The sequence below is a fragment of the Lepidochelys olivacea genome (assembly GCF_965140295.1).
Source record: "Lepidochelys olivacea isolate rLepOli2 genome assembly, chromosome: 7".
Classification (NCBI taxonomy): Eukaryota; Metazoa; Chordata; order Testudines; family Cheloniidae; genus Lepidochelys; species Lepidochelys olivacea.
Window position 1 is genome coordinate 103220956 of NC_140417.1, and position 27904 is coordinate 103248859.

Below are 27904 nucleotides of genomic sequence, written 5' to 3' on the forward strand. Positions count from 1 at the left end.
CTACAATCTCTCTGGTCAAGCAATCACAGACATGAAGGTCGCTATCTTACAACAAAAAAAACTTCAAATCCAGACTCCAGCGAGAAACTGCTGAATTGGAATTCATTTGCAAATTGGATACTATTAATTTAGGCTTAAATAGAGACTGGGAGTGGCTAAGTCATTATGCAAGGTAGCCTATTTCCCCTTGTTTTTTTCTACCCACTCCCCCCCCCCCCCCCAGCGTTCTGGTTAAACTTGGATTTATGCTGGAAATGGCCCACCTTGATTATCATGCACATTGTAAGGAGAGTGGTCACTTTGGATAAGCTATTACCAGCAGGAGAGTGAGTTTGTGTGTGTGGTTTTTGGAGGGGGGTGGGGAGGTGAGAAAACCTGGATTTGTGCTGGAAATGGCCCACCTTGATTATCATACACATTTTAAAGAGAGTGGTCACTTTGGATAAGCTATTACCAGCAGGAGAGTGAGTTTGTGTGTGTGGTTTTTGGAAGGGGGTGGGGAGGTGAGAAAACCTGGATTTGTGCTGGAAATGGCCCACCTTGATTATCATACACATTTTAAAGAGAGTGGTCACTTTGGATAAGCTATTACCAGCAGGACAGTGGGGTGGGAGGAGGTATTGTTTCATGGTCTCCGTGTATATAATGTCTTCTGCAGTTTCCACAGTATGCATCCGATGAAGTGAGCTGTAGCTCACGAAAGCTCATGCTCAAATAAATTGGTTAGTCTCTAAGGTGCCACAAGTACTCCTTTTCTTTTTGCGAATACAGACTAACATGGCTGTTACTCTGAAACATGAACAACCAAGAAGCTTATTGCCTCCAGGGATCTAAATTTCAATACAAATCACCACTTTATTAATCGAGGGCCTGGCCTGATGAAGAAAACTATTAGTGAAGTTATTTCTTCATTTGAGAAAGAGAGAGAGAATATTTTAGTCTTCAAATTTATATTTAATTTTCAATAGCCCTTAGATGTGGCATAGTCAGGTGCAAGGATGAGTGGAGGTAGGAAAGGTCATAAACCTTCTTTGAAATAATTCACCTCAGGATCCTTCTATGACAGTGTTCATATAATATTTTGTGGGTATATAGCAACAAATCATGTCACTGCTTTACAAATTATATCTGCAGAAAATGACATTAGGTTGGCTAGTAACACTGCCATATGTTCCTTGAATAGTACTATAAAATGAAAGATAGTAGCCCACCAACGTTCTTCTTTGTTGTGTCAAACAAAAGTTACATGGCCTTTATATCAAGATATTGTTTGATTTATATAGGAACTAGGAGATCATTGGCATAATACTGGTGAACAGAGCCATTCAGACACAACCAGCCATGAAATTCCACCCTTGAAAAGAACACGAACACACAGAGCAGTCATGGTCTTCAGATTCTATGTGCATTATTACCATTACGCCCTCCTGGGAAGTTTATACCTCCTCAAGTTTTTGTGATTATGTTGCTCTGTAGTGGCTAGACCACTGAAGGGATATAAATTTACTTTAATTAGAAGGGGGGGGAAATTCCATATTAGTCTAAATGAACATGATGAAATATTGTATATCTGAACATTTCTCTTAATTTGCTGTAAACTGCTGTACTGTATTTAAGAGTACAACAGGGAAAGGTAGAGCTTATTTGAATTTCAACATATGGTTACCTCAGCATGTGCAGAATTCCCTTTACTATAAGGAATAGGTAGAGAATAGTAAGGAACTTTGGGGGCTCGTCTATATAAGGAAGAGGACCCCACTTGCTACTCTGGACTAGCTTCCCACGTGGACACACTTTCTGTGGACTAAGCTAAACAGCCCAAGGGCCCTCTTAAGACACCCCCAAGGTGCCTTAAACTATTGCACACAAAGGCACTCTTAGTGCACAGAAAAAGTGTCCACACAGGGAGTTGGCACAGAGTAGCCAGTGTGCTTTACATTCACACCCGAGCTTATTGCACACTAACTTCCCCATGTAGACAAGCCCTTAGTTGTCAAAAGCCTTGAGAATTTTTTTTAAATGACCTCCCTGGTGCATGTTTTAATGTCAATAAGAGCCCATTAAAACCTAAACTAATCAATGCTTAAATCTTCTCACTGTGTACGCCATGTGAGCTAGAAGCCTACTTATAACTTATATTTTGGAAAATATTATCTTAACATACATGGTTCTCGCACAACTGTGTGTGTTAATAAAAAATGCCTTCCTTTTGCTTGTGTTTTTATTAAGGGCAAAGTAGTTTGTTTCTGAAAGTAATTACAAAGGGTAGCAGAAACAGGGCATATGATGAATTCATGTAACTATGCAGTCAACAATTAAGTTATTTGTGTTCTCCACTTTATTTGAGCAATTTCATCATGTGATTTCTTTGACCTTTCATCTCTCTGCACCTTCTCCTTAATAATTCTGAGTATCTGCCTTTTGTTCATAACCAGCTAAATCACTTATTCCTGAGTGACTTCATAATCTCTAGCCCAGTTGATGCTCTGCCATTTCAAACATTTTAAAAGGTAGTATATTCCACAGGAAGAGAATTAATCTGATTTAAACTCTAAGCTACAGTGCATTTGGACATTTCCATTCAGGTTTTAAAATACCTGATGCTATACACAGAATCCTACAGAATCATAAAACTGTAGGGCTGAAAAGGACCTCAAGAGATCATCAAGTCCATCCCCCTATGCTGAAACAGGACCAAATAAACCTAGACCATCCCTGGCAGGTGTTTGTCCAACATACTCTTAAAAACCTCCAATGATAGGGATTCCACAACCTCCGTTGGAAGCTTATTCCAGAACTTAACTACTCTTATAATTAGAAATTTTTTTCTAATATCTAACTTAAATCTCTCTTGCAAGATTAAATTACTTGTTGTCCTACCTTCAGTAGACATTGGTAACAACTGATCACTGTCCGCTTTCTAACAGCTGTTAACATATTTGACTTATCAGGTCTTCCCTCAAGTCTTCTTTTCTCAAGACTAAACACGTCCAGATTTTTAAACCCTTCTCTTATAGGCCAGATTTTCTAAACCTTTAATTATTTTTGTAGCTCTCCTCTGGACTCTCCCATCTTGTCCACATCTCTCTTAAAATGTGGAGCCCAGAACTGGACACAGTACTCCAGCAGAGGCCTCACCAGTGTCTTACATACAACACTCCTGTTTATCACTGCCAAGAACGATATTAGCCTTTTTTAAAAAATGCACCACATTATTGATTCATATTCAATTGTGATCCACCATACCCTCCATAGTACTATCACCTAGCCAGTTATTCGCCATTTTGTAGTTGTGCATTTGATTTTTCCTTCCTAAGTGAAATTACATCCAGTGTAACATATGTATCTAAGATACACACAAAAGATTTAGTAGCTTGTTTTTTCCCCCTTACCAAAATGCTGACAAAAACATGGAACCATTATTCAATACTAAAAGCAGCTCTTATTTACAGTGAATTCTGACTATGTAAAAGCTAAGAAGAATAGATTACCTGCTACTCCAAAAGGTCGTCTTAGCCCAGAGGTTAGTTTTCTTGTATTGTTGTCTCTTAGTTCCATTCTGCCTACTCTTACAATCTGACAGACAAAACTGATTTTCTCTCTTTTCAGGTCTTTGCTGCCAAGGTCCTAGAAATATTAATTTCCATACATTATAAGAATCCTGTTCATTTCAGGTTCTACTTTAATAGCCAGCAGAAAGACAAGTTGTTGTTCAGAATTTAGTCTTTTCATCTTTTAGCATTAGAATAAGTTATTCTCATGACAATAGAATTTTCATAACAATACTTAAGCCATTAATTTACACAGAAGCCAAAGAGTCCAACTATTTTTGAACAGTTTAAATCTTTTTCACAATTGTCAGAGGTTCAACTTGGCCTTTACCCACATGAACCACAGTTGTCAGAAATTGCATTAGAGTAATTAACAAGGAGTGACTTACAAGTTTCTCCAAGACCTAAATTCAAGTCTGCAGAGGTAGTCTACTACCTGTTAAAACTCTTTAGCATTTTTCAAGATAGGAAACAAAGCATTTTAAACACTGCAAAAACAAAAGCACACTTACAGTGAACACAGCTCGAAGATTATGTAACCTGTCTATGTCTTTAGGCAGCCCAGAACTTGACCATCGAACTAGATAGTTTTCACTGTAAGAACAAGGTTTTTAAAATATATATATATATGTATGTATTTAGATATACATATGAGCTCAGATGTTACAAAATTAGGTTAAGTTCACATTAAACAACCCATTTTTCAGCACTATAAGCGAGGTTCTGCTCAGTAAAGTGATTATACTAAATAGCACCTTCTTACCCAATTGCTTGTTCCTTGTGTGTAAACATTGCCATTTCACAGACTAAATTATATTTTTGGGTTTTCTTATTATTTTGGGAGGGGGAGGGTTTAGTTTCAGTGTTTTACACCTGTTAATACAGGAGTGACAGTGCAGCTCTGGGACAATGAGCTGGATTCTTACTCAGCTCATGAAACAGTAGGACAATTAACTGAGTTCTGCCATTGGTGATGCATGAGCCAAAAGAACCCAGCTTGACTTTCAGTTCTCATGGCATGGCAGGCAATTTGACAAAAACACAAACCAACCATCTGATTTCCACACCTAATCTGTTTAGTGAGTCACAAATATGGTACCACATAATTGCATTTTTAAAGTCACTTTTTAGAGTAGAACCACACTTCAAAATCTAAACCAAAAATGTATCAACATTAACTTTAAGATGCCTACAGAAGTAATTTTATAATTCATATAGCCACATATGGATACTAATGATGAAGTTTTACAGGGGTCAAAAAGTAATATACTCTTTTGTCTCTTTAAACCTGATATCACAACAGGTGTGCTTCTCTTTTATTACAATCACAGGAACATTTACTCGGTGAGCAGCTGTCATTGTGCTTTGTGCATGTAATATGAATAGAAGAGCAATTCTTCTTCAGCCTAGTAGAATGCAGTCCCTGTAAGGAAACAGGGGATCCAGAACACTCACTCTCTCTGATGACTGCCAAGGCAGCTGAACAGTGAATGAGCCAAGCCTTGTTCATGTGTCATTTACTTCTACATAGGTGGAACTAAAGACAATGAGATAAGGAACACTACAAATTTCTAACGTGCTGAAGCAAGGAAGACTAATCTGTTGCTGTGTTGAATAAAGCAGATGAAGTGCTGTATAATGCAGGCTTCCCAGCTAACTTTCCGCTACAGTTTACCCAGCAAACTGACCTTCCAAAAGCCCTCTCCAATCTGCTGTGACTCCTTGACCAAATCCAGAGAGGCACAAGATAAACAGGTATACATAATGCAACAGACAGACGACACTAACCTGATAAACTTTGATTCTAGTGGGTCGTACAGAGACATCAGGACTTCAGCATCTTCTCCTATTTTGCAGACTACATTTTTCAAATTTACAAATAAAGCAAATGAAGGTGTGGCAGCAAATTTGGCTTGTCTGTTAATATCAATGTTCTGCTTTTGAGACTGTAATTTAAGAGAGACAAAACAGTCAAATTTAAACAGCACTAACAACTAGAATCACGCCCTTAAATCATATCCTTAAATCTTACCCTTCCACTACAAAACGTTTACCTGAAACATTTAGGGCAAAAGAAGTGTGTGTCCCCTCCAGGGGGAAGAAGCTCCTTGCCATTTTCTATAGTGGGAACGGGAAGGGTGCTGAGATTTCTGGCAGGCTACTCTACCTGGATCCTCCTTGGAGTTCTGTTTTGTATAGTTTCTAGCTACCAAGGGGGAATGGACAGAATGGAGCAAAGGATTGAGCTTCAAATTTGTCTGCTAGAACAGAAGAGCTTTCCTTCTGTCTCCACTCTTCTACTTTTTCCCTAGCCTCCTACAGGCTGCAAGGAAAGAAGGGGGAGAAGACAGGATCGCTACTCTGCCCTTTCCCTAGTTCTTTAGTCTTTCTCCACAATGGATGGCTTTGGGGCCTACCTCTGTTGTTGCTGCTTCAAGCTTTCCCAAGAGCAACAAGAAGACGACAGTAAACATCAGCACAACCTATCCAGACCCTTGTTAATTATGCTCTGCTCCTGCTTGGCAAACCAGTGAGTAGCATCAGAGACAATAAAACCATCTACATAAAGCTCAAGAAGAGCAGATTTCAAAGTTCACATTTGGATGGGTCTTTAGGAGAGAGAATTTTATTTTTTAAGCGAAGTTTAAATTCTGCAAAATTTTTGCTTTGCCCGCACATTTACCAGGGAACCTTTTTACTTGCCACAGATGATTCAGCAAGTGCATTTTTAAACTCAGGATACGGATGCCATATACAATCCTAATGAAAATATTAATTGATCTGAACTAGAGCACTGTATCCCAAATTAAGCCTCAAGAAAAACCACCATTAATATATACAATTTAATTAAATATGCATCTCCTCTCTCACGTCATCTTCGTAGTTCTCTCTCATAGTAATCCATCAATTAATTAATTTATTGGTAGAATATTATATCAACATTGACACTTCTGAAGTATAGGAATCATTTTTTAAAAGGTGGGTAAGTTATGCAGCCCAAATAAGATGAGCTACACAATGTATTTTTGATACTTTTAATCTTGAGAATGCTTCATGGACTAAAACAGAAGACTAAGCCAAATTCCTGCTTTAATTATATTTTATCATTATTTTTGACATTAATTTACATGATTCTTAATTTAAAAAGATAACAGTTGGGGATAGTGTATCTTACCTTTTCTTCTAGTAGTCTTTCCTCAACTTGCTTGGAAGCTATTTCATGAGCTCTGAAAAGGCTGATTGTGCTGGTTTGTTCTGGATCTAAAATGTTGCCATCTTCATCCCTTACAACCAGATCCAAATCGAGAATCCTATGTAAAAAGTTACAGATTACTTATCATTACGCATAAAAGGCCTGCAAGAGTTGCAGAATGTTGAATATGTAATCACAGATACCTGATTTATATGAAAAGAAAAATCTCTTTTTCTGATCTGTCTCATTTGACATTCTGGACAAACAAAGTAAGTAGTATCACATACAAATTGGCTGTCAAAAAAATGAGTTCTAGCTTCTTTTTTAAAAATCTTCCTTGGCAGGCAGTTCCATGTTCCTTTAGAAATCCACAAATCTATAGAAGCAAAAGCTATGAGACCCAGCAAAGGAGATACTAAGACCTTTATCATTCCTTAAGGAAGAGTACAATTTTCTGTCAGTAGGATTCAAGTTTCAAGGGTTAGCCTGTTCAGAAAGATTTTTTTTTCCCCATACACACAGTCTATCTTTTGGGAGGATCACCTGTTTTCCACCGTGCAAGCTCCAGAACTTGTCATAAAACCAAGGCATGAAGAACATACAGTTTATATAGCTCCAAGTCTCTCTAACAATCTTGGCCAAGGTCTTAATCTTCCAAATATCCTCAGGGAATTACTCTTTCCTGTTCTCCTGTGAATTCTTGTTTTGGCAGTCCTTTCATCAGGAGTTTGCTAAAACTTAGAGTCCAAGAAATCTCAACTGGGTGAATCCCAATCCAGCATGGAAATGTGTCATACAAAGCCTGACTCTTCTGAGCAGGAAGCACATAGACAGGAGGTAGCAGTTTCTCCTTCCTCTCTTCTGCAGGGAAGACTCTGGACCATTTCTAGCTGGGTGCGGAAGCTGGAGGAGCCACCCATAAAGGTAAAGGAGAAGCCTCATGAGCATATGGAGCCATGGAGTCTTTGACAGCGTGACACACCAAGGACAGGATCCCAGGGAAAATCCCCTCTAGATAATGTTCCAGATTACCTGAAATAAAACACTACCATGTGAGGACCTTAAATTAATGGCCTGAGAGTATCATTCCCATGAGAGGAGGAAACACGGGACTGTTAAGAAGTTGAGCATCCTCCAGTCTCAGTGCAAGAAACTCTTCAATGATTTGCCTTGAGTTGAAGGAGGAAGGGAGTGCCAAGTGCTGTGGTGTTCCAGGGTCTTTGTACAGAACGATCATCTGTCCCTACGTTAGGAGAAAGGATTGGAGTGCTAAAGTTAATTGGTCTGCTGCTCAGAAAAGCTGGGGCAGAGGATGTAATGATTTAGGAATCTGTCTGTAGAAGTCATGAACAAAGTTAGATTACAAATTCTGTGTCTTTACCAGGCTGCAAACTCAATTTTGAACGTGCATCCTTTTGCCTTCTCTGCTGTCCGTTTGCCTCTATGTAGGGCCAAAATTCCAAAGGTTTGGGGCAAAAGAATAACAAAAGAGTTCTCACAGTTAACTGCTCTTCCAGTGAAGGAGAGCAGCTCTTTACAAAAGATGGGCTCCCAACCAGCAGAACAGGTTTAGCAGGGGACAGGTCCTCAGGATGACAAAGTCACCTGGCAGGCTTTTCTGGTCAACTGGGAAGGCGGAGCTGGATGTCACCTGACAGAAGGGGCTGAAAGTTATCAATAGTGAAGAGCTGATGGGTCAGAGTCTCTTGTCTCCAGCAACTTAGCATTCAGAGGCTGCATAATGCAGGAAGCCCTCCCTGCTTTCCTGAGCCCAGAAGGGTTCCCAAGGGAAGGAGGGGTTACTTACCCATACAATAACTGGAGTTCTTTGAGATGTTTTAGCCCTATGTGTGCTACACTTCAGACGTGTGCAAACCCTCAGGCTTTTGACCCGAGATTTTTGGTTGCAGCGTCTGCAAGATCTGCATCTGTGCCTTATACATTCTTATGTTCTGATTCAAGGGCATATAGGTTAGGGTGGACCAGTCGCCGCTCCGGTACCTTCTCCACTAGGCAATCCAGCCAAGGCAAGGACTTCAAAGTAGAGGGGAAGAAGGGCAGGTAGTAGGGCATTAATCGGAACAGAAAATCTCGAAGAACTGCAGTGACTGTACAGGTAAGGAATCGCTCCTTGTTAGAGTAGTTGTCTCTATGCGTCCTTCACTGTAGATGAGTTCCAAGCAGCATACAAACTTCTGGGGGTGGGTGCCAGGATCACCGATCTAGTACAGATCAAAGAACAGCTGCACCAAAGGCTGCATCTGCCCTCGAAGCATGCACAATAGCACAGTGCTGGGGGAAAGTTTGCGCAGATGACAAAAAGGGCAAATGTGTTAGATCTGTACCTCTCCTGTGTTTAAAATGCTTTACAACTACTGCATGCCCCAGGAGAGAATTCTACTGCAAACCAGAAAGTTCACACCTTTGGGGTGCAGTTCTGGGAGAAGATGTGTTTAAGTATGAGGGAGTCTGAAGGGTCAGCATTGAGCCCAGAGGGGCTAGGCAGCTGGACAGCAGTTTCCAGCTCTCAGGATGAGGTGCAGACAGGAAGTCTACACCCAGAGAATGTGCCGAGGGACCCAGAGATTAGAGGGGTGGCCGGATTCCATTCAGCCTTGAGGGGCTTAAGCCATCCAGGGACACAGAGGCTTGGATTCCCTCTGCAAGAGGGTGCCCAACTGGATCTGTGACAGTGGGTTCTTTGAAATACTGTTTGCTCTGGAGTGGAACATGAGTGCTAAAGAGAGTGGGATTGCCAGAGGACAGTTCAGGAAACCTTGCAATATACACATTGACTAGCTTCAGCTCCTACGGAGGGCTACCTGGTGAGGAGCTGGACTCTCCGACTGAAGCCTGAGATAAAGAGCAGGCACGGCATCCTCATCTGCCACTGCTACCACAGGTGTGGACATGACACCCTCTCCTGCCTGTCGTGAGAAGGCAGAGACACTCCTAGCTTAGGTTGGGAAGCAGAACGAGAGGATTTACAACAACTGTGGCTACAGGAGCCTGCCACTGGAGATATCTGGCACACCCATCCAGCCAGTTGTCCTCTCTGTGAGAAGCCAAATGCATCTGCCTGGAGCTAAGAAAAGCACAGGAGCCATCCTGTGTCTAGAAGAATGTAGACAGGCACGGGGGGGGGAAATAATCTAATACTCAGTGACTGATCATTCCACCTTGCAACTATGAACAACAGAGAGGAAACCCACTGGCGCAGATTGTCAAATGAACAGGAGCAGAAACTACATTGATTTTATCTTTTCATTTCTCTTTAACTTACACGTGACATTTGTAAAAACATGTTGATGACTAAGGAGTTGTTCCCAAGTGTTTCATTTTGTTTACAATCAGCTTTTCAACCCCAAAAAGACACCTGTCATTGACACACAATAAACTGATCCAGTCTCAATCTCATATCTACCCATTTAAAAAACAAAAGTCCATAAATCCACAATGATTACGTTTTTGATTATTGCAGCACAATAAAATTAGTATCCTGCCTTTATTTATGTAAAAACCAATTACTTTCAGTAAACAATGGGAAAAGCAAGCACATACATGAAATCCAGACAGTATATATTTAATGCATAATGAATATTTCTTATGTCTGGATATTAAAAATTGTCATTTTATTTCATTTTACGCAAAACACGATATATGGCTGTACTAAAAAGATACTGCACCCTTTAAAATGTGCATATTTACTCAAAAGTTCAAATTCAATTCTCTCCCCTATTCTACAGGGAATGTTTTAATCACTTAATTAGTCCATCAGAACATTATGAATAAAAAACACAGTACAAGATGTTCTATTGTGTTGAACACTGAGCATCTGGACGTTATTCAGAGTAACTTTAACCAACTCCTTAGCCAGATGGTAAAATACAGTAGCCAAACAAATAATATCAACAACATCTGGTTAACTGTCTACTGGGGTACAACAGACCATATCTTGGATTATAAATGCTAAATTACTTACTGAATGGAGTTAGCGATTTTTTTATCACTAATTTTGCTGATAAAGTACATGGGCACAAGAACTGAAAAACCTGCAATATTTAAGTAGCAAAGCACAAACTGATGAATCCTCATGAGCTAATCATACTACAGTGGCACTTAAAGAAAGTTTGGCTGATCAATCTTCCATCCCCAGGAGTTCAATAACCTTATATTACCCCACCTTCTCGTTATTCAGACTGCTACGTTGACCAGATTCCAATTTTGTGTATAAGCAAGGTAAGATTCCTCGCTTTCAATTAAAAATAATGTCACAACTGAATAGTACGGCATTCCTCCTTACCATGGGATGATTTAAATCTACCATTAACCAGTTCAATTTTCAAACACAACATTTCCTCCATCCGAATAGTTTTCAGAAGGCTTAGCCTTAAATCAAAAGTCACCTCATCTAAGTTGCTGACATATCTGATGCATGCCCCATTGTAACATTTGTCGTTGATTAGGTGCCATTCCTGGTTTTTATCCTCATCTTCTGGATGAATATAAATGCTTATGAAATCTAATCAACAGTATAACCATTAATACAAGCTAGATACTACACAAGCAGCAGCACAATGAGATACCCCACGTTTCCCAGACAAATCCTCTAGCACTGCATGAGAGCATTAACAAGTTCAGAGTGCAAACAGCTGATGGTGCTAGAGAGGCAGCTACCGTTTATGTGAATTGGCAAAGGGTTTTGAAAGACAGGAACAATTTACATCTTTCATCTGACCTCAGAAAAATCATAGCTTTAATCTGACATCAAACTGATAGTGTCACAAAGTTTATGAGTGACAGTTTAACAGAAGGAGTCTAGTACACAAATTATAATTTGTACTGTATCAAAAATGCTTTTATATTGCAATTTTTCCCACTTTGCCGTACTCTAAAAAGATTGCTACTTAAACTACAAGTACTACTCCTTACAGAAATACTTTCTTCATGTATATCCGGTGCCTTCGAACTGCTATATAATACGACAAGGCTGATTCCCCCCACTCTCTCAAGAAGCACACCCTATGAAGTAGTCATCACAAACCTGTTTCCATAATCTATTTTGGCAGTCACTTTCTTTTTCATTTCCTTGAGCTCATCTTGGGGTAGAGTTCCAGAAAGTATCTGTGATCTCCATTCAATAAGATCATATATCATATGTCGTACACTGTGGAACATATCTCTGTTATCTTGCTGTTTGAAAATAAAATAAACAAGACTGTAAATGTTATTCTAAAAAGGTAAATAACTAAGCACATTTTAGAGTTTTTATATGACATATTAAAAATATGGGCCATGAGATTCAAAATTAGGTGTCTAAAGCTAGGCTCCAAAATTAGAGGCCTGGTTTCCAATAATGCTGAGCATGTAGCTGTCCTCTCAATGGCAACTGTTGGGTTCTCAGCACTTTTCAAAGTCTTGTCTCCTATTTAGGTGACTAAATACTGATTTAGGAACCTAAGTCCCTTTAAAACATTGACCATGATTTACTCAATACAGTGAATGATTCAGGATTAAGGCATCTTTTTTGTTTATATGGTATCTTTCCACGGACCAGGCATTACACAGAATTCAGAAGGACAGACAGACAGCAGGAACATTATAGGAATAATATGGGAAAGAACACCTTGGCTTTAAAGACTAATGTAATACTGTATAATTTACTGGGGTGGAGGTGATGGACTTGTTCTGCCTTTAAAAGAAGAGGTGTTTCTGGATCTATGATGATACTGAATATCTGTTTACAGAGCTCTGGGGTTGCAAGAGATCAGATCTTAACCTGTCTAGCTCAGAATTGAATACAGGCTCTCTAGCACATCAGAGCAGTAGAATATTTTGGAGGAGGGGAAAATAAGGTAGAAAGCAGGGGACAGGGAGATGGAATTCCATATTTGAGACGGAAGAAATAATTTCTCTGATAGTATTTTTATAAATACACACAGGATTAAACTTTAGCAACCATGAAACAGGGCCACCTCTGGAGTGAGATGCAGTGGTTGCTTAACAGTGCACAGCAATGCTACACAACAGTTTAGGGCAGCAAGTGAATGTTATATCTAGGGCCCTACCAAATTTATGGCCCATTTCAGTCAATTTCCACAGTCACGGGATTTTAAAAATCATAAATTTCATGATGTCATCTATTTAAATCTGAAATTTCATGGTGTTGCAATTGTAGGGGTCGTGACCCAAAAAGGAGTTGGGGGGGGCGGCTGTCGCAGGGTTTTTCCAAGGGGGTAGGGGGGTTGCAGTACTGTTACCCTTACTTCTGCGCTGCTGCTGGCGGCGCTGCCTTCAGAGCTGGCAGCTGGAGAGCGGCGGCTGCTGACCGGGAGCCCAGCTTTGAAGGCAGAGCCGCCACCAGCAGCAGCGCAGAAGTAAGGATGGCACAGTACGGTATTGTCACCCTTACTTCTGCACTGCTGCCTGCAGAGCTGGGCCCTCAGTCAGCAGCTGCCGCTCTCCGGCCACCCAGCTCTGAAGGCAGCAGTGCAGAAGTAAGGGTGGCATGGTATGGTATTGTCACCCTTACTTCTGCGCTGCTGCTGGCTGGGCACCGCCTTCAGAGCTGGGCGCCCGGCCAACAGCTGCTGCTCTCCAGCCACCCACCTCTGAAGGCAGCACAGAACTAAGGGTGGCAGTACTGCGACCCCCCCCTAAAATAACCTTGCAACCCCCCTGCAACTCCTTTTTGCGTCAGGACCCCCAATTTGAGAAACGTTGGTCTCCCCTGTGAAATCTGTATATTATAGAGTAAAAGCACACTAAAGACCAGATTTTATTGGGGGGGTGGAGGGGGTGGGCGACCGACAAGATTTCACAGTCCGTGACACATTTTTCATGGCCGTGAAATTGGTAGGGCCCTAGTTATATCCAGCAGAGAAACTACAATGGCTATTAAGCAGACAGATTACTTACCTCAGTTGGCATTTGCCAGCAAACCAGGGTTAATCTCCCTATTCTTAAAAAAGAGACTGTGATATATTTAAAGAAATGAGAAGTAGTCAGATCTAGGGTCGCCACCTGCCCAGGTTTTCCCAGGATTGTCCTTTGATACAGCTGTCCTGGGAAATCTGTAAGGGCGTTTAGTACACACTGCCAGCTGTCCAATTTTAGTTTTTTGCACTCAGGCTCATCCTGGATGTCTTGGTTTTTTTGTACCTCAGGGGGTGACAACCCTAGTCAGAACCTCAGTTATATCTGATCAGAAAGATAGCACTTCCAACATCATAATGTCATGCAGTACATGCTAGGCCACCGATTCAGTACTGATCCAAAAGGGAATTGCCAACATCTTCCTGCAGTCATGATATTTCACTGAGATCTCCCATGCAGGCCATGATCAGGCTCAATGCTATTTATCAGTCCCACAAGGACTAGCAGGGATAACTAAGCCCTGGTCTACACTACAAGTTTAGGTCTAATTTAGCAGCGTTAGATCAATTTAACCCTGCACCCGTCCACATGACGAAGCCATTTTTGTCAACTTAAAGGGCTCTTAAAATCGACTTCTGTACTCCTCCCCGACAAGATCACCGCAGAAATTGACATCTCCAGGTCTAATTTGGGTTAGTGTGGACGCAATTCAACGGTACTGGCCACCGGGAGCTATCCCAGAGTGCTCCATTGTGACCGCTCTGGACAGCACTTTCAACTCAGATGCACTAGCCAGATACACAGGAAAAGCACCGGGAACTTTTGAATTTCATTTCCTGTTTGGAACAGCGTGGCGAGCTCATCAGCACAGGTGACCATGCAGTCCCAGAATCGCAAAAGAGCTCCAGCATGGATTGAATGGGAGGTACTGGGTCTGATCGCTGTATGGGGAGACGAATCCGTGCTATGAGAACTCCGTTCCAAAAGACGAAATGCCAAAATATTTGCAAAAATCTCCAAGGGCATGATGGACAGAGGCTACAACAGGGACCCGCAGCAGTGCCGCATGAAAATTAAGGAGCTCAGGCAAGCCGACCAAAAAAACAAAGAGGCAAACGGCCACTCCGGGTCAGAGCCCCAGACATGCAGCTTCTATGATGAGCTGCATACAGTTCTAGGGGGGGCCCCCAACCACTTAATCACCCCTGTCCATGGAAACCTGCAAGCGAGGAGTCTCATGCAACAGGGATGAGGATTTGGGGGACAAGGAAGATGAGGAGGATAGTGCACAGCAGGCAACCAGAGAAACCATTCTCCCCGACAGCCAGGGTCATTTCTCATTCTGTTCTTCCTAGTTATTCTTCCCAATTCTGCCCCTTTCATATTTTGTCCCTTCCAGGTCCTGCCCCACACATCCTTCTCTTGCACCAGAAAAGCATTACTGCTCTAGTATTAAATTAGTAGTAAATTAAATTAGTAGTCAAATTTCTACTTTATATTCATTTGCATCTGATATTCTCTCTCTCGCCTCAACTGTACCATATTACATCTCATCCTCTGATTCACTTCCAACATAATTCATTTTGTCTCTCCTTCCTTCTCCTTTGTGGGCCTCATCCAAAGCCCATAGAAGTGTGTCAGAACATTTCCATTGACTGCAGTGGATTTTGCATCAGACCCTGTAACAGTCAAAGTTTCTAGCTTCTTTTAAGTGTCCCTTTATGTGAGACATGCTCAGTACCACACTCAAGTAGTAATTTATTTCCTTGTTATCTTCACTTTTCCCAAGTTACGTTCTCAAAATCTTATTTTTCGAGGATATTCACTTTACTTTTGCCATAAAAACAGAAGTCACATAATATACATTTCATACAGCTGTTCGTGACATCTAGAAATTTTGCATCAAATAGCACAGAACATACTTTGAAGTGGAAATTTCCCATTTTCTTTAAAGAAGGTGGGTTTGCTAATCTTACATTCGTCAAACTAAGAGCACCGGGATGCTGCATCTCCTCTAATGTGGTATTAGACTACAATAATACTATTTGCATTTCAGCCATAATTTTTTAAAATCACTGTATTTAAACAGAAACAGACTATCTGAAACTGCCCAGATCATCACAAAATATTCATAACTAACTCCAAGCTACCTTCGAGACACCACTGACTTCCTGAGGAAACTACAATCCATCAGTGATCTTCCTGATAACACCATCCTGGCCACTATGGATGTAGAAGCCCTCTACACCAACATTCCACACAAAGATGGACTACAAGCCATCAAGAACACTATCCCCGATAATGTCACGGCTAACCTGGTGGCTTAACTTTGTGACTTTGTCCTTACCCATAACTATTTTACATTTGGGGACAATGTATACCTTCAAATCAGTGGCACTGCTATGGGTACCCGCATGGCCCCACAGTATGCCAACATTTTTATGACTGACTTAGAACAACGCTTCCTCAGCTCTCGTCCCCTAACACCCCTACTCTACTTGCGCTATATTGATGACCTCTTCATCATCTGGACCCATGGAAAAGAAGCCCTTGAGGAATTCCACCATGATTTCAACAATTTCCATCCCACCATCAACCTCAGCCTGGTCCAGTCCACACAAGAGATCCACTTCCTGGACACTACGGTGCTAATAAACGATGGTCACATAAACACCACCCTATACCAGAAACCTACTGACCGCTATTCCTACCTACATGCCTCCAGCTTTCACCCTGACCACACCACACGATCCATCGTCTACAGCCAAGCTCTGCGATACAACCGCATTTGCTCCAACCCCTCACACAGAGACAAACACCTACAAGATCTCTGTCAAGCTTTCTTACAACTACAATACCCACCTGCAGAAGTGAAGAAACAGATTGATAGAGCCAGAAGAGTTCCCAGAAGTCAACTACTACAGCACAGGCCTAACAAAGAAAATAACAGAACGCCACTAGCCATCACCTTCAGCCCCCAACTAAAACCCCTCCAACGCATTATCAAGGATCTACAACCTATCCTGAAAGATGACCCAACACTCTCACAAATCTTGGTAGACAGGCCAGTCCTTGCCTACAGACAGCTCCCCAACCTGAAGCAAATACTCACCAGCAACCACATACCACACAACAGAACAACTAATCCAGGAACCTATCCTTGCAACAAAGCCCATTGCCAACTGTGCCCACATATCTATTCAGGGGACACCATCACAGGGCCTAATAACATCAGCCACACTATCAGAGGCTCGTTCACCTGCACATCTACCAATGTGATATATGCCATCATGTGCCAGCAATGCCCCTCTGCCATTTACATTGGTCAAACTGGACAGTCTCTACGTAAAAGAATAAATGGACACAAATCAGATGTCAAGAATTATAACATTCATAAACCGTCGGAGAACACTTCAATCTCTCTGGTCACGCGATTACAGACATGAAAGTTGCGATACTACAACAGAAAAACTTCAAAACCAGACTCCAGCGAGAGACTGCTGAATTGGAATTCATTTGCAAATTGGATACAATTAACTTAGGCTTGAATAGAGACTGGGAGTGGCTAAGTCATTATGCAAGGTAACCTATTTCCCCTTGTTTTTTCCTACCCCCCGCCCCTCTTCCTCAGACGTTCTTGTTAAACCCTGGATTTGTGCTGGAAGTGGCCCACCTTGGTTATCGTGCACATTGTAAGGAGAGCGATCGCTTTGGATAAGCTATTACCAACAGAAGAGTGGGTTTGTGGGGGGCGGGGGGGGAGGGAGAAAACCTGGATTTGTGCTGGAAATGGCCCACCTTGATTATCATACACATTGTAAGGAGAGTGATCACTTTACAGAAGCTATTACCAGCAGCAGAGTGGGGTGGGGGGAAAGAAAACCTTTTGTTGTGATAACACCCATTTTTTCATGGTTTGTGCGTATAAAAACATCTTCTGTATTTTCCACAGTATGCATCCGATGAAGTGAGCTGTAGCTCACGAAAGCTTATGCTCAAATAAATTGGTTAGTCTCTAAGGTGCCACAAGTATTCCTTTCCTTTTTCCAAGCTTGTAGTTTTTCAGTTAATCTGACAGACAATTAATGCTTATTGTTGTACATTTGTGAAATGCTTCTGTGTAATCAAAAACAAGCATGCATAGAACACAGCTGTTGAATTTTAAGAAGTTCTGTACGTGTCAGACAGATATTACCATATTGGTTTAATTAATGAGTACTAACTTTTCACTCAGAATTTATGCATATGAAAATAATCTGGACTGAGAATTTAAAATTTGTGCTAACCAAACAAAGCAATGTAATTTGTCGATTAATACTTTATATGCCAAAAAGGCCTATATTGATTAATTTTAAGGATATTTTAACCCCCACAAAAGTTAATCTCAGTTTTCTGAATTTCTCATAACCTTGAATCTCTCTGCCTTAAAGATAAATATTGCAATAGGGATCTTTCATTACCTGATCACACAACATGTATGTAACGAACAGCTAGATCCTGTACTACTTTATAGTTCTATAGTCCCTTCAGTCTGAAGATTGCAAATAATTTAACAATGATTTAGCCTTGAAACATCCATTATGAGATATCTAACTACGGCACCAATAGATAACAGCACAGTTCCTTTCCATTATTCCAGTGTCATAGTAATACTGTCCAGGATGAGGTAGCTATGGTGTTAAGTTTCAAAATATGTCATATTATATTACCCCCACTGTTCCAAAGCTATCTGGGCCAAAACTGGAACCCAAATCCAAACCATTTTTAAATTTAGGAAAAAGAGATTTCAAATTTGAATCCCTGATTCCAAATCTGTCCCTATTTTACAGGGTCTGAGTCAGATCCCAACCCAGAATGGAGACTATTTTCTGATTCCTTTTTGGACATAGCTGAAATTTCATTTGAAGTCTCATGAGATGAAGTTTGGAGACTTTGGTATGATCAAATCCTAAATCAAACCCTAGCCCTGATTCATCTGCAAACTTTAAATAAGAGCCTAATCTGGATGAAGATCTAGTCAGTAAACACTACTCATCTGTACATAATAATTATAATAATAATACATGAGTTGATGTTAATTGGCACAGAATATCAATGAAAAGTTTCGTAGGCCCAAAAATTTCTTTGACTTTAAAAAAAATCTGATCTGGTCTACAAAAATCTACAACAGATAAAAAGCCAGCCCTCCAGGGTGACATGCTCACGTCACTACCTCTTGGTGCGGTGACTGAAATCACAGGCAGGCATGTTACTAAATCATGTTGCATCATTCCTCAGCTCTTAGTATATGCCATGGTCTCGTAAGAACATAAGATACTGCTATACCAAGACCTGCTCTCCAAGTCCCTGATCCTGCATATCATACCCACAGTTTTCAGAGCATGGCACGGTATGGAAAGGTATGCCAGGTTGCCTTGCCACAGAAGCTCCAAAATAGCGTTGCAAAATGAGTTTCAGAGCTACTTCGGGAGAGTAAGAGTAAGGAAAGAGTGACCTTGGTTAAATAGTGCATCTGAAGAAGTGGTTTTTTACCCACGAAAGCTTATGCCCAAATAAATCTGTTAGTCTTTAAGGTGCCACCGGACTCCTTGTTGTTTTTCTTGGTTAAATAGATTTTCTATAGTTTACATTCTACTATTCCTAATTTTTTAAATATGTCGTCTTTTCTCCTTCTTTCCACCCAACTCATAAAGCCCAGAATACTGTAAACAGAGGAAAAAAATTAGCGCACTTTACTTACCACATATAGCTGCCGCCATATTATGGACCACTCTCGTAGTGTTGTGGTAACTTCTTGAATCAGTGGGAGCTCACTGGGTATGACTGTTTCATGCTGTCTAAAGTTCGCAAAAACAATTTTTGGTAGAATAGTAAAATGGTTAATATAGTTCAATTTGTAGAAGCGATTGGTAGTGCTAAGTTTCAAATCCAATTCCATAACAACAGGATTCAAAAGAAAATATAAACATATTACAAGTTATATAGTATATCTATATGCCAGAAGAAATGTGGCCTATTGCACAGAGCACTGGACTGGGATTCAGGAGACTGGGGTTCCATTCTTGACTCTGCCACTGGCCTGATGTATGACCTTGCACAAATCTCATTTCACTTCTGTCCATCAGTTTCCCCATCTAAAAAATGGGGATAACAATACTGATCTACTGATGAAAAGCACTATGTGAGAGTTAAGTATTATTTCCACAAATATTAACATTTCATGTGTATCACACTATTTACTTCTTTTGTAAAGTACTAATGTACTAATTTTGTAGGAACCGATTGGGGGAAAGCCAGTTATGTGGCATGTATGACATCATGCCATTATGATTGATCCTTTAGCAAAATACCGTTTTTACACAGGAAAAACCTGTTTTGTAGGTCTTCACCATTGGTGTCTCTAGATGACTATTTTAAAATAGTGCATCACCTGAGTATGGAACAATAGTTAGCTCTTTTAGCATGTCAAAAGTGCAGCACGTAGAGGCAGTTTTGTAATCAGCCAGGAAGATGCCATTATGCAGTAATCATATGATTAGTAAGTAGTTTTAGCATTTACATATTTAAGAGGGTTAAAAAAAGATCAGGCAAAAGGAGGAAATATTTTAATTCTTTGCACCAACATTCATATCTGGCTAGTCATTTGTCAATTCCATTCAACATTATTTTTGTTTCACAAATATCTTTTTTAAATGATCTTCTGTAACAGTATTATGACTTTTAATACACATGTATAGTAAATGGATAACAGAGTTCAAATTCATACACATCAATGTAGCACTGTTTCATTAGTATAAATTGCTTTTATATAACAGCTCAAAACGTCTGCAGGCAAGTAAACTCAGGACAGTGGAATATACATAACACAACAACACGTGGCACTGGGATAATCTTTTGTAGAAATGCTTCTCAGCAAGACAACAAACAACAGATACCTTACCACGGAGAGTTAAGTTTACTTAGCTTATTCAAGAAAAGATCAATAACTGACTTGAACATCATCATCTACAAGTTCCAACATAATGAGAATGTATCTGCTCTTAGAGACATCCTTAGCCTACTAGAGCAAAGCATAAGATCCAATGGCAGGAAATTGAAGTCAGAAACAATGAAACTGAAAATGCGACTCAACTGCTCAATAGTCAGGGTAATTACTAACCAGGGGAGTAGTTTGTCAAGGAATGTGATAAACTCTCCATCATCTGGAGCGTTTCAATCAAGACTAAAAGCTATCATGCTCAATGCAGTAATCAATGGATGAAATTCTATGGCCTGTGGTACACAGGAGGTCAGACATTTGCTCATAATGGTTCCCTCTTGCCTTTAGATCTATGAATCAATTTTGAAGTGTTCAGCACATCCTTTCATTAGCCAATAGAAAATGAGGTATTAGCCTCGTCATAAAAGCACAGAAATTATATTTCCACAAATAAGTATTTTATTTTTGTTAAACTTCAAGTCTCAACTCACCCTTTTCCTTCAACTATTGCTTCTTTAAGCTGAATATAGGAAGCAGGAAATATGCCCTTTGGGGGGGGGAAAGAGAGTTAGGTTTTTTATATATATAGGTAACCAGACATACATTCAGATTCATTATCTAACAAATAGCCACACTCTGTTCTGCACAGAATTTTTCATATTCTATTCAATAGCATTAAATAGAAAGGCTATTTTATGAATGTCTCAGATCTGAATTTGATTTTGCATGTGTATTTTAAAACTGTTATTATGTCCCTAACTTTATATATTATCTTTATAAAACTGCATTATACAGCAGAGGTAGCTCCTTAAAGTACAGTTAAAGTACAGTAAAGTTAAAGTACAGTGGCCTGTAAGGAGATGCACTTCCCCCTCTGCTCATGCATTTACTGCCTCAGGTTCCCCAACTCAGTTCCCAGAAGAATGCATGTAGACTCGTGGGCTAAATCACATCCCCTCTCTAGGTCTGGTTCATTAACAAAAACAGTTCAACTCAATTCTTCCCTCACAGACTTTATGGTTCCTTCCCAAACCCAGGCCCTGCTGCCTATCCTGTTTTTAAGCCTCTCCCAGAAGAGGTTTCTACTCCTGCTCTCTAAAGGTATCTCCTGCTGTCCTCCTGACCCTGGTCTTCCCTGTCTGCAGCAACAGACTCCTTGTTATAGGAACTACCACCTTTGGTTACCTGACTTGGCCACACAGTAACACACACACACACACACACACACACACACACACACACACACACACCCAACCTATTCTACCATCGCAAGGCATACACATTTCAATGAGGGATTTCTTAAAAGATTTCTGCTGGAAGCTGGCTGCTTGCCTGAAACGAATACACTTTAAAAGTGAGTTGTTGCCTCCCTCCCCAATTATAGAGCCTAGAATTAGGGCATAACTTTTAAAATCTAATTTGAAAGTTAACAAATGCCCCTAAACCAGGATAAGATGATACCTTTCCCATACCTCAGCTTTTAAAGCTAGTGGTCAAGTATCTTGCCTTGACACTCACACCCAAAAATTAGACATTTTGAGATTATAAACACACGAACATCTAAGCTATGTTTCAGATCTTACTCAGTACCAACACTAATAAAGATGGATAGATTTTATTTTACCTCAGCAAATTTTCCAGTCACCTAGACTAGCTCTCAAAGGTAGAGAACCACAACTGAACCTAATTTTGTGCAAAAGCTGTAAAATTCTGTATTCATGCACACATTAACATTAACTTTTCATAGGTTGGTGCCACTTTAACATAACCCCCACATAAGTTAATTTAACTGAGGGAACCAAGTTACAGCCCTTGAGTGGTTAACTTTCTTTTTAACCTCCATCCCAATCCTTTGAATACAAAACACATTAGATACACAAGAGGGATGGGAGGAAAGGAGTGAACAACATAGTTGAGGAACAGACTCAGAAAGCAGGAGAAAATGCCAAGTGCCAGAGGAACAACCAAGAGACACTGGTCAGAGAAGAGACAGTATCAGGAGGTCAAGGATGGGATGTGCAAGTAAGAAAAGGGTCAGCTGCAAAATCTAGACATAAGCCAAGAAAGGAAAGGAAGCAGAAAGACCAGGGTATTGTAAAAGGAAGAAGTTCTCTCTACTTAGCTCCAATCCTTAAGAAAGCAGAGGGGTGGAAATGGAATGAGAAAGAGTAAGAATACACAGGTATTAACACTGTCAGCATTCAGGAGCTTTTCTATAGGGAGCAATACAAATACAATCCATCAAGATGCACTAGCATTAATTTAGGACAGGTGAGTCTCCCCCACACCTACACCCAATTATAAAAAGATTCTACAGGAATTCCCCATTTTCAATATAGGAAATCTCTCTCAAACCAGTAAGATCTTTCAAAACAAAAGAAGTTTTTTAGGACTTGCTATATTTAGCGGCAGTCAGATTAATACAGCAGCACCTAGAATTAATTTCAGTCAACACAAATACCCACTACTTAGAATTTAGTGAGACACATTCTTGAAGTTTTACTTCAAAAGAATTTAAAATACCCCAAAAGAAAAACAACAAAAAGGAATAGAAAACCAAAAGTTAAGGAAATCGGAGAGGCCTACCACAGAATTCAATATGTAATTCCTTTGGTTACTTTTAGACATGCAGAAGGCTATGCAAATGAAAGGAGCTCAAAGTTCATTTCTGAATACAAATATGTATTTCTAAACATTTTTATTTTAAAAGGCAAAAATCAAGACTATAAATCTTTAATTCTGGTTAAGTACTATTATAAAATAACCCCCCACCGATTTTTTTTTTAAATGCAACATTATAGGCAATAGTTCAGCTGTTCCCTTTTTTGTTTTGGAATATCTGCTGTCAACAGACATTTGATGCTCAATTCAAGTCAACAAGATGACAAAATTGCATTGCAGAAAGCAAGATTACTCCATCTTTCTCAGACAAAGGCTGAAAATCACAATGCTATCACTTTGCAAGATGCAATTGCATTTTATGAGTAATTCTGTATTTAACAGAACATGAAGCTAACATTAGCGTAACAGATCAACTAGATTTTAAGTTTTATAAAAGTTCTTAGTTGACTTTTTAACAAAGTTCCAATACACAAATGAATCTTTACAAATATTTGTTACAAGAGAAAATGAAATTGTAACTATGGGACTAGAACACTTACCTTTTTAGATTTTTTTCTTAATGTGTAACCTCTGTACCAGCCTAGAATAAAGTTATGAAAAGTTTATTAACACACTGCAACAGAATCTCCTTTGCAGTTGGATAATATCTTAGCTTTCTTTCTGTCCACAAAGATTTTCTCATTGTAGCTGAATTTCAAATCTCCATAAAACTGATAGCTTAATGTTCATCTTTACTTAAATCAGTTTTGGTTAAATTGGTATTTCCGGAATCAAGCTAAGCCATTTTGCACGAACATTAGAAGTTTGCACTAGTTTAACTAGTTTGCTTTAAAATTGATTTAGCTAAACAAACCAACGCTAATTCTTTCATTTAGATCAGTCCTTTGTCATCACATCAGGGAACAGCAGCATGCAATTCAGGATGCTATTCACACACCACTAACAATAAATAGGTGAAGACCTAGATGAAGCAGATATTTTGTGAACAAACTACTGGCTGAAATGTGTTTTCATAAAGCATCTGAACAACTTCAAGCAAACAATCAGAAAAATCAAAGTGCATGAATTATTCATGAACTGAAAAAAGGGTTACATGTGTTTGTTAAATTATTCAAAGGGTGCCCCTTGAGCACCCTGCTGGGGCATTGGTGCAGTAGAGTGTCAGAAGGAAGAGTCCCACCTACTGTTAGTTAAACCATGGACTCAGCAAGACAGAAACTACAGAGCAGCATATTAACAATAACTGCTCAGAGGTCCAACAGCAACGCAAAATACAAAACCTGTAATGACAAGTTCTGTAATGACTGAATGGATATTTAAATGGCGATGCTTTGGGGGATTTGTGTTTTATCTTTCAAAAGTAAAATGTATGTTGGTTCTCCAGAGTTCTCAATGTTAAGGGGCCTGAAGGCCTAGTTCAATGCCAGCCAGCAAGGAAGCTAGCATTCCAGCTTTTCCCCCGACAATTCTATTGTAGTGCAATCATTCCAATCCAGTAAGACATTTCTCACACTCACAGAGGCAGGTGGCATGCCAGGAAAATATGGAGGTAATCTCTCATTTATTGTGCCCCCAGTTCACTACACATCTGCAAGCAATCAGCATTACAGCTTTTATTGTTTCTGAGACCATTCTGTTTCTTTGTGACCGTTTAATTAAAAAATCCCACAATACAGGCATTCACTCCCAAAGAAGGTGCTGTGCCAGGCAGATCAGCAGGCATCTCTCGTGCACACTATCCCCAATTCAGTACAAACTGGCTTGCAAACCTGCTTTGACTATTCTGTATTTCAGTTTGTGTCCATATTGGTTCTCTCGCACGCTCTCACTAATGCCTTAGAGAACCCAGAGTAAAATGGTGCTGCTCTCCACAGTTTTATAAAGACAGTGGAGTTCAGCAAAAGATTTTCTTTGGATTTGGTACGAATCTACCTCACGGACTGTTCCAATAAGTCAGGGAGCTCATGCTTGCACAGCAGCCTGTCTGCAAGTACTAGGCACAGTTGTTCCACCTCTAAACCTACCTTCCCCACAGTTTAACACATGGAAGATAGAAGGGTAGAGAAACAGACCACCACCACCAGTCAATCCCCCTCCCCAGTCATTCATGTAAGAGCCTGCAGGCTCTGCATGGGAGCATGAAGGGAAGGAACAGAAATGAGGAAATACTTTTTCTACCTTGCAGAGAGATTCAGAGGAGCTTCAAAATTCACACACATATGAGCCTGGGGCAGAAATTAGAATGAAGAAACAGCATGCTAGAAGAAAACTCAGTGCCCTCCCCTTTCTCACCAGTTTGCAGAAGATGTTGACTTCTCACTGAAGTATTGCCTCCTACTCCCCTCTCTCATAATGTCTGTGGCTAGTAAGTGTCACACTCTAGCTATTTGGGGTCTACTACAATTTCCTAACCCGACGGGGTGGGTTTGTGAAGGGGGGAGGGCAGAAGGGAGAAGAGAAATGGGATATATTAGATTGAAAAGTATAGTACAGAGATGTACCATAAGTATCTTTCCACTCTGGCTAGCAGGCTTAGACCGCAGACTACTAGGTGTTGGGGGAAGAGATCAGGACAGGACTACTCAGTTCTGGTATGTGACTGTTAAAATGATTTGTACAGCCCATAGCACAATGTGGTTCTGGTCCATGACTAGGGGGTCCTCTGCACAATGGTAATGATACAAATAAGAATTACATGAAATGTTTGCTTATACAAACAACTATGGAAATATTTGCTTCTCCAGAATATTAAAGATTGAAGCAACACTCCTGGTATCACATTGATTTTATATTTATGTTATATACACACACTCTGGGTCAGATCCTGGCTTCCCACTCCATCCCCTTTCCATTGGCAGAGAATTGTCAAAGCACCAAGTGTGGGCAAGAATGCATCGGTGATTCAGAGATGGCTTAGCAACCCATTCCTAGCAGGCTGTGCTCTGGCAATTCTGAAGCATGCTGTGCTCTGACAAGTCTGAGCCAATGGAATAGCTCCTAGAGCCTGCTGAAGTGGGGACAAGTTTGAACAGTCCTGATGCTGTTCTAACTTGCACCAGGGCCAAAATGGGTCCCAGCTGTTACCAGAACTAAAGTGGAGAGAGGAAGGGAACGTGGCAGAAAACCACCAACGTACCCACCCCCAGTTGCAGAGAGTGTAGATGAGTAACTGATCTGTGGAGCCCTTTGTTTTCAGTTTTTATTTTATTTAATTTTTCCTGGAATTTTATCTGTGTTTATTACTAAAACAACAAAAAATAGGTGAAAATCGGTGGAAAAAACAATTAATAATTTTTTCTGGGTAAATATCAGGGTTTACTTTGGTGGACAGAAGGACAGGAGGAAAAAGTATTCAGTAGATTAATGCTTTCATGAATGGAATTCAATGGGGTTTGCTGCAAAATTAAAACAGAACTCAAAACACAATGCCACCTCTGAGTTTAATAAAACAATATCTCTCTAATCCCCAAGTAAAACTTTTCATTTGAACAAACAGTTGATTGTTGTAGACTTAGAACTATTAGCCTATATTTACATTTAATAATTGGACCACACCGTTTGCAGCGCATACACTCAACTTCATCCTTTTCTCCTGTTTTTTTTTTTTTCTTAACTTTTGAATACTTCCTTGTGTTCTGAAACATATTCGGATACATATTTTTGTTTTCTTCCGATTTTAGTGTGTCAGATCTTTAAACAGTTATCTGCTAACAGCTTGAAATGTGTACCTGGTGAGCATGAAATTCATCAGTATGTTCGGATGCGCATGCACATCAGAGCTTGCCATTGTGCCTGCTAGTTTATTGCACGTATATTCCAGACTAATACGTAGCCTTACTTCAACAGTCAGCTTTGCATATACATACAGACTAATGTATTATCGTAATACATAGATCTCATGCAACGTATTGTATTTTCCTAATAAAACAAAATAATTTTTATATATTTGAATGATACAAAAGTAGAATGAAAATGGGAGAAAATTGGTTTAAACTGAAAACGAAGGGACTTACTGATCTGTTAACTCTTCCAGGCCTTATTTAGGCAAAGAACTATTCCTAAACAACAGGATTTGTTTACTACAGTTCACAGTCTATTTGGAAGTGCTCAATAGAGGGTGACATGGTGTAGAGGTGAGTGCAAACAAGCAATATAGTTCAAAGGTGTATTGAAGTAGAACTAGGGTTGCCAACTAGGATGGTCCTGGAGTCTCAGGAATTAAAGATTAACCTTTAATTCAAGATTTTGCCATGTGGTGAAACCTCCGGGAATACATCCAACCAAAACTGGCAACCCTAAGTAGAATGTAAGATACTCCTGTGACCTGAAATGCATACCAGAATCTCCTTTTCCAAACAGAGCAGTGGGTAGATAATTCACTGGCCAGATTTTATCTAGGCAGCCTTAATTTGTGCCCCTTTACCTGTATGCAGGATAATCTTTAATTACTTGATCAGATGCTATTGTTTTCCACAAGACCCCTGCCTCATTAAGTGCACAGGAAGGACTTGCTCAGGGGAATGAATCCAGGTTCTGTAGTAAAGGAGATTGTTGTCTATAGGACCCCTGCTTCATTTGTTACAGAACTTTTAAGATATGTAGTGAATGAGGCAGATGATTGTAGGAAGGGAAAGGATGGTCTCATGGATAACGCAATTTAATGCTGCCCTGGATAACTTGATT

The 27904-nt window shown here is 40.1% G+C and overlaps 1 protein-coding gene across 2 annotated transcripts in view; it reads right to left on the bottom strand.

Moving 5' to 3' along the window:
- DOCK1 (dedicator of cytokinesis 1) overlaps positions 1–27904 on the bottom strand; it is a 552328-nt gene that overhangs the window by 472564 nt on the left and 51860 nt on the right. For both annotated transcript variants that reach the window (XM_084632948.1, XM_084632949.1), the window contains exons 3-10: positions 23761–23801; positions 21091–21146; positions 19361–19457; positions 11789–11937; positions 6727–6862; positions 5340–5497; positions 4064–4145; positions 3492–3627 (exon numbers count right to left, since the gene is read on the bottom strand). In XM_084632948.1, the coding sequence (XP_084489074.1) occupies positions 3492–3627; positions 4064–4145; positions 5340–5497; positions 6727–6862; positions 11789–11937; positions 19361–19457; positions 21091–21146; positions 23761–23801 (855 nt within the window). The remainder of the gene's footprint in view (positions 1–3491; positions 3628–4063; positions 4146–5339; positions 5498–6726; positions 6863–11788; positions 11938–19360; positions 19458–21090; positions 21147–23760; positions 23802–27904) is intronic.